This window comes from Raphanus sativus, unplaced genomic scaffold, assembly GCF_000801105.2.
Source record: "Raphanus sativus cultivar WK10039 unplaced genomic scaffold, ASM80110v3 Scaffold3871, whole genome shotgun sequence".
In the NCBI taxonomy this organism is placed as follows: Eukaryota; Viridiplantae; Streptophyta; class Magnoliopsida; order Brassicales; family Brassicaceae; genus Raphanus; species Raphanus sativus.
In genome coordinates, this window is record NW_026619175.1 from 1 (window position 1) to 9,446 (window position 9,446).

General features: G+C 38.1%; 4 protein-coding genes across 5 annotated transcripts; 1 reads left to right on the forward strand and 3 right to left on the reverse strand.

Annotated features, from left to right (window-relative positions):
- Nucleotides 1-12: 12 nt before the first annotated feature.
- Nucleotides 13-2,611, reverse strand: LOC130506988 (uncharacterized). The gene is made up of 8 exons (XM_057001692.1): nucleotides 2,336-2,611; nucleotides 1,780-1,924; nucleotides 1,523-1,691; nucleotides 1,163-1,433; nucleotides 815-1,080; nucleotides 517-732; nucleotides 330-432; nucleotides 13-242 (listed from the first exon to the last, which is right to left on the reverse strand). The coding sequence occupies exons 1-8, from the start codon at nucleotides 2,484-2,486 to the stop codon at nucleotides 181-183; spliced, it is 1,383 nt and encodes a 460-aa protein (XP_056857672.1). The 5' UTR covers nucleotides 2,487-2,611; the 3' UTR covers nucleotides 13-180.
- Nucleotides 2,612-4,531: 1,920 nt separating this feature from the next.
- On the forward strand, nucleotides 4,532-5,963 carry LOC130494789 (rhodanese-like domain-containing protein 14, chloroplastic). Its single transcript, XM_057001690.1, has 6 exons — nucleotides 4,532-4,877; nucleotides 4,987-5,033; nucleotides 5,104-5,196; nucleotides 5,281-5,419; nucleotides 5,516-5,618; nucleotides 5,689-5,963. The coding sequence occupies exons 1-6, from the start codon at nucleotides 4,685-4,687 to the stop codon at nucleotides 5,804-5,806; spliced, it is 693 nt and encodes a 230-aa protein (XP_056857670.1). The 5' UTR covers nucleotides 4,532-4,684; the 3' UTR covers nucleotides 5,807-5,963.
- Nucleotides 5,880-8,506, reverse strand: LOC130506986 (vacuolar protein sorting-associated protein 26B). 2 transcript variants are annotated; one of them, XM_057001689.1, is made up of 11 exons: nucleotides 8,406-8,506; nucleotides 7,984-8,022; nucleotides 7,791-7,865; nucleotides 7,571-7,645; nucleotides 7,397-7,469; nucleotides 7,245-7,289; nucleotides 7,023-7,134; nucleotides 6,884-6,950; nucleotides 6,706-6,750; nucleotides 6,329-6,560; nucleotides 5,880-6,245 (listed from the first exon to the last, which is right to left on the reverse strand). In XM_057001689.1, exons 2-11 carry the CDS (start codon nucleotides 7,984-7,986, stop codon nucleotides 6,058-6,060), a joined length of 915 nt encoding a protein of 304 aa, XP_056857669.1. In that variant the 5' UTR covers nucleotides 7,987-8,022; nucleotides 8,406-8,506; the 3' UTR covers nucleotides 5,880-6,057. The 2 variants fall into 2 exon arrangements, with proteins under 2 accessions (XP_056857669.1, XP_056857668.1); XM_057001688.1 differs by lacking the exon at nucleotides 8,406-8,506 and adding an exon at nucleotides 8,256-8,399.
- On the reverse strand, nucleotides 8,461-9,440 carry LOC130506987 (uncharacterized). The gene is made up of 3 exons (XM_057001691.1): nucleotides 9,367-9,440; nucleotides 8,983-9,278; nucleotides 8,461-8,902 (listed from the first exon to the last, which is right to left on the reverse strand). Exons 1-3 carry the CDS (start codon nucleotides 9,419-9,421, stop codon nucleotides 8,681-8,683), a joined length of 573 nt encoding a protein of 190 aa, XP_056857671.1. The 5' UTR covers nucleotides 9,422-9,440; the 3' UTR covers nucleotides 8,461-8,680.
- Between the last annotated feature and the right edge of the window lie 6 nt (nucleotides 9,441-9,446).

Genomic DNA, 9,446 nt, shown 5'->3' on the forward strand with positions numbered 1-9,446 from the left:
GATAATAAATAATAGCCAAGAAAACAAAATAATGGAATTACTACATCAAATCTTTTACTGGTATGATCTTTCTGTTCGCATTGTTGCATGCTATATTACCTTATGTAACCTTAAAAGTCTTCTTCTTCTCTCTGTCTCCATTACTGAATCCAGAATGTGCTTGCTATATAGATTATTTCATCAAATGTTGAGAGGATCATCTTCTGTGTTTCTTTCATTAAGGGGTGTCCAATCATTTGTCTCTGCAAAATCATAGAGAGTTTAACTGACTGTAAGTGGAAAGATTGCAAGAGCAAGTAGGTAACTCAATCAACATAGAGACAACATACTTGGCTTGTCATCAATCATCATGAGCCTTCTTTGCAGGAGACTTGCAATAAAGAGGAATACGGAGCACATTCCAAACATGACAGTCATAGGGAAGGCATTCACCTTCAGAGCACATAAAAACTAGTCAGTACCAAGACACAGCTACTATGTAACACAGAAAAGGAAGTCTAGAGGAAGGAGACTTACATTGTACAAGACAACACAGACAAAGATGTTCAGAGGAATCCGGAAAAAGTTCATAATTGTGCTTCTGGCTTCCTCAGGGATGTATTGAGATCTCATTTTCATTATGGATGGCCAAAACAGTCCTACACACGCCTCAAAGACACAGAACCCAAGAAGCTGAAAGCAACCAGAGAAAGAAATTCCTCCACCTTTTACCTTGGAAGGTGCTACCAATGACTGAGTCACACACATACAATTGCAAACAATGAGTCACAGTATATAACAAGAAGCAAAGAAGAACTTCTTTTAAGACACTTACAGCCATTATAATTGGAAGCAATAGTGAGGCTGCAGAGACTAGGAAGACGATCTGCATGTAGCTCTCTACTTTGGGAGATGAACGAGACAATAGACGAGAAGCAAGGGAACTACCGAGCATAGAAGCGAGCATAAACGTTGCAAAAATGAAACCATGGGGAATCTCCTCATCGTTGGGGCTTAGAGCAGGAGTCCACAGGAACACAAAAGTATACATAGATCCCTCGAAGAGCGACTGGATGGCACCCAACAGTGCAATCTTTTCATCTGATCAAAGATACAAAACATTCTTCAAGACTCAAGAGGCAACAGCAATAGATAGAGAGAAGCAAAAGGAATTTGAACTTACCAGATGCAATGGCGACTGCAGCGCCTCTAAACTGAGTAATCAAGTCCTTGTTATCAGAAGGATCTCCATAGTTTTCTGACCAGGAAGATAAAATGACAGCCATTCCAATGGCAAGAAAGCAAGCAGCGGCGTCAAATGGAGCAACAGGTCCAAGAGAGAAAGAATGCACTAGCAAGTTCCCAAACAATCCAGCGATGATTGCAACAAGACCATTTCCAAAAAACACAGCCTTTGAGAAAGTTATAGACAGCCATTGCTGCTCAAAGCCCCTCTGAATACATCACAAAAGAGCAAAACACTATCTTTAATCTATAAAAGGTTGCATATTTATTAGGATAAACACTTAACTCAACACTTTACCTTATTGTGCTCAGCAACTAGCCAAGATTCAAAAGATGAAAAGAGAAGGGAAGTAGCAATGCCTCCCAACACACGGCCAACCATCAAAACCTTGTATTGAGGAGAATGCTTGGTGATACAGCTCAATATGTAGGTAATACAGTAAGTAACACACGCCCTCTTACGACCCCTGACACAGATCACACCATTACGCAATTACTAAAAGAGAGTTATTGGGATTTTAATAAAAAAGCATCAAAGAGAGAAAGAAAACTCACTGCTTGTCGGCAAGAGATCCAACGATGGTACCGAAGAGCATAGAGGAACCAAAACCAGCAATGAAAAGCTGACCAATGTCCCCTTTGCTGAACCCATAAGTACTGTAAAGATAGTACACATATGGCCCCTGCAACCAGTCACCCGCTGCCATTCACACAAAGAACAAAAACAAAGAGTCAGCAAACTCTGGTTGGATCATTGAGTTTAGACAAATACCAAAAAACTTTCTATAAAGTTAGTAACTTTAGTTTTAGCAACCAATCTCTTTAACTCATAACAGTAAAGTAACACTATTGTTAACAGATCTTAACTCTTTGTTACTTTCTCTACCAATCAAAGTGAAGCAATTCAAAATCATAAAGCTCCAATGTGATCTATACAACTCTTCCTAAAAGGACAATACTTTGCAAGTAAACACCAGAAAAAAAAACTAACAAACACGGATCTGAATCTCCCGACCAAACACATTACTTTAACCAGATCAGATCGAACATTTGCATAAACTAGACCTGATCAGGTAAATAGAGAGAGAGAAAAATTGAGGAGGGATCGTACCCATCATGAGCGAGTAAACAACGAGATAATTGTTCTTGAAAGAAGTGAAAGCTGAAGAAGTGTTGATCCGATCCTTATTGTTCTTGCTTAGCTCCAAGGCCGCCACCACCATGCCTAGGACCCCGAACACCACGTAGTAGAACACCTCCATTGTCGTTTAGATCCAGAGAAAATCAAGATATTTTGTCGATGGAAAAGTGATAACACTGCTTCTTTGAGATTCAGATCGTTTTATACTAATCTATATACTCTCTCAGTGACGCGTAAATGCCACTGTCTTTGGGCTCCACGTGGAGTTTGTACCCTTTGATTTATAATAAACACTCAAAAGTCGTAATGTTTACGATTCGGAGCTGCGTGAGAGGACGCCGTTTCACCGTAATGAGGATAAGAGAAGATGTACGTGTCGTGATCTCAACGATGGTTTGGAGTGATCAACGGTGAGCAGAGTGTCGGTGGAATGAGAACACTGAGGATACTAGTGTCGGTCGGGTTTAGGAGTGGGGCCGATCCATGATCAAAGTTCTACTAAACGCTAGTGGCATTTTCCATAGAACAGTGAGAGTCATTAGTGGAAGTGGGAAAGCACATGTGACATGTATCAGAAATTTCCAACTAGTGATTTGGTTTTAATCCACTGGCCCCTGTATTGTATACTGAATCTGACCATTTCCATTTGTTCGTTTGCTTTTTTTTTTCGTTTGGTAAAAATAGTTGTTTATTTACTTTCTTCAAAGTCTTAATTTTAAAATATATGCACTTTGGATTAGGTTAAAGAGTGTTCGACCTAACATATTAGGACAAAATGTCTTTGTTAAAAATATTCATGTACTCATGTGATGAAACATGTCATACATGTAGTAATGTTATAATGTACTAGTTTCTGGTTGAACAAAACGACATTTTACCTAATTTAACTACTATTAAAAGATACTATTGATGTGATTTGTAGTTACCTAAAATCTTAGTAAACAAACCATTAATAAAAATTTCACAAAACCTTTTGTATATTGTATAATAGCAATTATAAAAAATAATACAAATGATAACATAGTTTACTTGTCTTATAAAGATTCAAATCTAACTATACCATCTTCGGACGTTTTATAAAAACCATATTTGCTTGTAATTATTTAGGGGTGGGCATTTTATCCGATACCCGAACCCGTACCCGGACCCGACCGAAAAAACCCGAACCGAAACCGAACCGAAGTAGCAAAATACCCGAACGGATATTGAATTAGGAGAGATTGGATATCCGAATCCGAACGGGTAATACCCGAACCCGAATGGATATCCGAAGATAACCGAACATATGTATACTTAAGTCTATATTGCTAGTTTACTTCTTTAATTTTATTCAAAATGTTTGTTTTTATTATGCACATAGTTTAAAATTAGATAATTTGCATATAATTGGAAAAAATGTGAATTTTTACTCACTTAAAATGCATGTCAAGATTTTTATTTCATGCATTAACAAAAGTTACATCCAAAATTTAAAAATAATAATCAATTTATTATCTTTTATTTGTAAAATGTTATCTTCAAATTTATTAATCATTCAATTATTAGAAAATAAAAAATCAGTTAAGTGAAGTTTATATTTTTTAAATACAAAAAAACTTGAGAAATGAAAAATTTAATATTTTTTCCAAAATCTAAATATCCGAAAACCCGACCCGAAATACCCGAACCCGACCCGAAGTAAAGAAATACCCAAACGGATATTACATTCCTATATCGAAATACCCGAAAATCCGAAATACCCGATCCGAACCCGAACGGGTACCCGAACTCCCACCTTAATATTTATATTATGCTAAAAAATTTTGTAAGTCTTTTGTATATATCTGTGTAATTTTGTCTTTTCTAAAATTCTAGATTCCAAATCTCATAAATTTGAATTATTAATTAAACCAGTAGAAAACGAAAAAAAATATGTTTCCTTAATTTATAGTTTTCTTTAAAAGTTATGAAAATGAAATAAATAAAAGACCAGGTTAACCAAATAGAACCGTTGACAAAAAAACAAATCGAACCGAACCAATGAAAACTGAAAACCAGACTAACCAAATCGAACCGGTCCAATCAAAAACTCTAGCATGGCGCAATCTTTTAACTAAAGAAGAAGATAAGAGAAGATTATCTATCATTAGATTTTCAAAAGATAGAATGGAAGATGAAAATCAAGAAGAGACAACAAGCACCACATGTTCAGATTCTTTTCTTAAACTGAGAATAAAAGAAACCGCAATACTCATCTCTCTCTCTCTGTCTCTTTCTGTCTTTCCATCATCCTGCATTTAAATTCTCTCATTTTCCAGCAAAAAAATATCTCAGAAGAAGATGGCTTCACTTACTTCTATTGCCACCCCTTATCGCAGCTCAAGCTATCCATCTTCGTCGCAAGCTTTACGTGTCAAACTCGCCGGAAACACTCTGTTCTCAGCTGGAGTTAGATCCCCTGCTTCTTCTTCTTCTTCTTCATCATCGTTTCTGACTATTCGAAGCGCTGCAACGAAACCTGACAAACCAGCAGGTACACAAACACTCGTTCGTGTAAATGATATTATACTGAAATGTGAAAGTTACGTTAGATTATTAACCCCCTTGTTTTTTGCTGGTGTTGTGTCTCTTGGAGGGATTAGCTGAAGTCGATTGGAGACAGAAGAGAGAGCTTCTACTGGAGAAAAGGGTATGCATCATGCTATCTCTGATCAACAGTTCAAAAGATAAGATTTCTATTTGACCTCTTTGGTTGTTAGGTGAGAAGTGTGGACGTGAAGGAAGCTCTGCGGTTACAGAAAGAGAACAACTTTGTGATTCTCGATGTTAGACCAGAAGCTGAGTACAAGGAGGTGAGCATTTCTACAGCTCTCTAATGTGATGATCTCTTTGTACCTTTTACTTAATGGTGAGTTCATGTGTGTATGGTTTTGAAGGGTCATCCTCCGGGAGCTATCAATGTGGAGATGTACAGACTGATACGAGAATGGACGCCATGGGACATAGCTCGTCGTCTTGGATTTGCATTCTTCGGTATCTTCTCTGGCACAGAAGAGAATCCAGAGTTTATCAAAAGTATGCAACTGAGATCAGATCAAAAAGCTTTTGAACTGTTTCCACATTGTATGTATCCCAGCAGCTGAATGTTTTGTCTTTGCTGCAACGTTGCAGGTGTAGAGGCTAAACTTGACAAAGAGGCAAAGATAATAGTAGCTTGTTCATCCGCAGGGACTATGAAGCCGACTCAGAACCTCCCTGAAGGCCAACAATCCAGGTAGTTTCAAAAGTTCTTGCAACTCTTTGTGTGGTTTGTTTCAATGCTCATATGATTAGTGTTCCTGCAGGTCTCTCATAGCTGCTTATGTTCTGGTCCTGAACGGCTATAAGAACGTATTTCACCTTGAAGGTGGAATCTACACATGGAGCAAGGAAGGCCTTCCTATTGAATCTGAAGAAGACTAACTTCTCCTCTCAGGTCTTATATCCAGTTTTGTATCTCTGTCGAATTCAGGTAGTGGCATTTAGAAGGTTTGGCTTTTCCAGAATGTGTTTTTAAGTTTGTAAAACTTCAGACATTTACCAATGAAAAGCAAACCAGAATCCAGACAACTTCGATCAATGACCAAACTATTCATTCTAACTTCCAAACCCAAATAACAAAGTCTTTAGCTAAAATCTGAGTACACAAAAGTCTAAAAGGCTTTACACAAGACTCAAACAGATGATGTGTCTGCCTTCAACCTGTACAACGTGATTTCTTGCTGCTTGAAGTATCTGCGATCCTCTTCATCAACCAGTACAAGATTCAGATAATACTTGACGCTGAATTTGTTGTTAATGTTGCGATGCGTTGGTGTAAGATCGTACGGGGCAAGAAACAGTCTTACAGGTATTGACTCACCTGCAAAATCCTCACTCACTCATCAGTCATTCAAGTTTCTTAGAAGCAAATCACTGAAAAACATTGTACATATATTATATTACCTCTAACTGGGGTTCCATCCATCAACTCAAATTTGGCAAGTGTTTCTGTCTCGACATGAGTATTAGCACCAGCACCTGTTGATTCCCGCCTCCGTATCTCAAGATCCATATTCTTCATCTTGATCCTCACAAGAAGAAAGTATATTTTGCCAAGGATGACATCTTTTAGGTGATACTTGCTTTTGTTGTACTCAAACTCAATGTGCAGGCAATCCTCTATCCCAACTTCCATCTGTACAAATAAGGTGATAGATCCAATGAAATTAAGCCTCAAAATGGTGCTAAACACTAAGAGTGATTGTAGTTTCTATTTTTGTTGGAAACGAGTCATAGTTCCTGTCTCTATTCTTATAAAGTAGGAACCTATCAGAAATCACCTTGATGCTGTTATTAATTGGAGGAGGTGGAGCATAGTTCCGAACCTATTTCAAACAAAATCGACAATGACACAACAAACATATATCTAGTGATATTAGTTGAATCATCATGTCATTACACAAATTTAGTTGTTTTCGAAACAATGACACGCAGCCAAAGAAAAGGAAGAAAAAGTACCATGAATTCCTGGTACTCCACGATGCTTCCAGAGTAGCCACGAGTGACGGTAACTTTGAGGACATATCTGAAGAAACAAAGAAAGTAGCAGAAACTTGTAAAATCAAGGAACAGTGGAAAATTGAAACATATGACATACCTTAGCCGCACATTGACACCATTGTATGTATCATATGGCATCTCGACAGTTGGAAATTCAAAAGGGTATGTCTTTCTCTCGTATATATCTCCAGGGACATCCAATTCACGAACTGGAACAAGCAAAAACAGAATCACAATATACAAATGGATCATCTAATATGATTTGAAGTCCTCATAAACTAGTACTTGGAAGGAAAACGAAATCCAAAGTTTTACTCACCCAAGGAAGTGAAGTCATAGAAGTTTCCTCTGTCAAAGTACATTTCTGTCGGGAACACAAATATGCCATCAACAAGTTAGAAACCAGGCAACTAATCTTTTAAAGGACTCTTTTGGTGGGTAGATCTAGAGGTCATTGGCAAGTGCACACACCTATTTGACCAAGAAGCTCAACTTTGACACCATTATGCTCCACCTTTTTCCCTTGATATGGTTCAATGCAAACCTAATAAAAGATATGTGAAGGACAAAATAACTTAAAGCGTCAACAAGCTCATAACTACAAACAGCTAAAGATTCATCTTAGAGCAGGAGGACAACAAGTACCTTCCCGGAAAGAGTTTCCTGACTCTGGAAAAGTGGGACCAAAGCTGTTTGACCATTTTCTTTCTTCATGGGTACCTAGTGAAACCAATGGAAGAACAAAGAGGTGAATTAAGAACATCCGAAACATGATTCGACAAGCTACTGAATGCGAGTGAGATCCAGGCTAATATTATATTCAGTTTGAACACTTGTTGAGAGGGAACCAGCAAAATATCTTTACCTGTTTACGATTTTTGCCATCAGAAAAAGTGATTGAAACATTGCAGGCGGGTTTGAATGCTCCAAGAAGATAATTCTGAGACAATTAAAACCCCAAAAAAAAGTTATAAGAATTTAAACTATGCAAAGTGTGTTTCAGACGCAGCAGCAACACCAAGCAAAGAAGGCAAATTCCATAGTAAAGAGCAACTTACCATGATCACAAGACTTAAGAGATCTCAATCACAATAAACCTGTTCAAAGAGGAACACAAATCAGCGGCACTCACTATTACAATACACCCAATGCATGCGGTTAAAATGGTAAGGCTTGATTTAACGATTCATCAGCTAAACAAAACAATAATCGAGTGAAAGCTGAGAAACTTCTGAATGAGGTGAAATGCTTCAGTGATTAGAACACGACTCGATTCTATATAAATCAAAGTCGTTCAGATCAACCAAGACCCGACCGCAAGAACACGTACCCGATCTGACAGTGGAGAAGATCGACAGAACCAAAGGCACGAAAATTGGGAATAGAGAGAGAAATATATAAAAAAAAAAGAACTTTAAGTTGATGACAATCACAAGCGCAGATGCTCAAAGCTGAGATCTTTAGGCTTAAAGAGTCTTACTTTCTGATTAACCAGTTCACAATTTGATCAAGCATCCATTAATGATCACGAGAAGCGAATAAAGAGGCGACATTTATACAACTCGCAAAATGTTATTTAGTAGAAGCATATAATATAAGATCAAAGCCTCTTAGTGAAAATATGACAAAAAAGCAAGTTATATCATATCCTATAACAAAATTATTACAGAACAGAGTGAATACTGTGGCAAAAGCTCTAAACTTTCAGATGAAACCAGAACGTTTATGATAAAAGAAAAATGATCCGGAGTTTCATCAGTTATCTTCTTCGTGATCCCGGTTCCGTGAGTCCTGAGAGCCTGCCTGAAGGTTAATGAACTGAGAGACCAGTAGCTTCGAGATTCCACTTATAGCTGCTTCCACTTCATCTGGTTCCTTTGACCCTCTCAACCCACAGTACTCCCCTGCTGCAACTTGCGTCTTCTTCGACGTTGCAAGTACTTTCTCCAAATCCAGCTGTGACAACGGCCTAGGTACCTGACAAAGAACACAAACATCAAATACTTATCTGGTGTGATGCAACAGCACATTGAACATTCTTCTTATGAAAAACTTACAGGACATGGTCTCCCTTTTCTCTCTTCCTCTAGGATCTCTCTGATAGGGAAGTAAGCCGCTTTCTTGCAGAGCTCGAAGATGTCTGATCCGGTGTAGCCTTCACATAAACGAGCTACGTGGTCATAGTCAATATCCGGTTCCACCCTCTCTCCTTTCAGTGTCACTTTCAGTATCTCTGCTCTCTCCTTGCGATCAGGCATTCCAATCTCAAATGCTTGAGGAAGACGCCTCAATATCGCTTCATCGAGCTCTGATGGTCTGTTAGTTGCAGCAAGGACCATAACCCTCGCATTCGCTACAAAGCAACCGTTATACCCATTTAAAAATTGATCTAGTCTGCATGTTAAAAATAGTAGGCAGAAAGGTGAAGGATTTAAACTTACGATCAGTAGAGAACCCATCCCATAAAGCCATAAACTCAGTCTTCATGTTTGCCATGGCTTCATGATCTGTTGAACGGCGC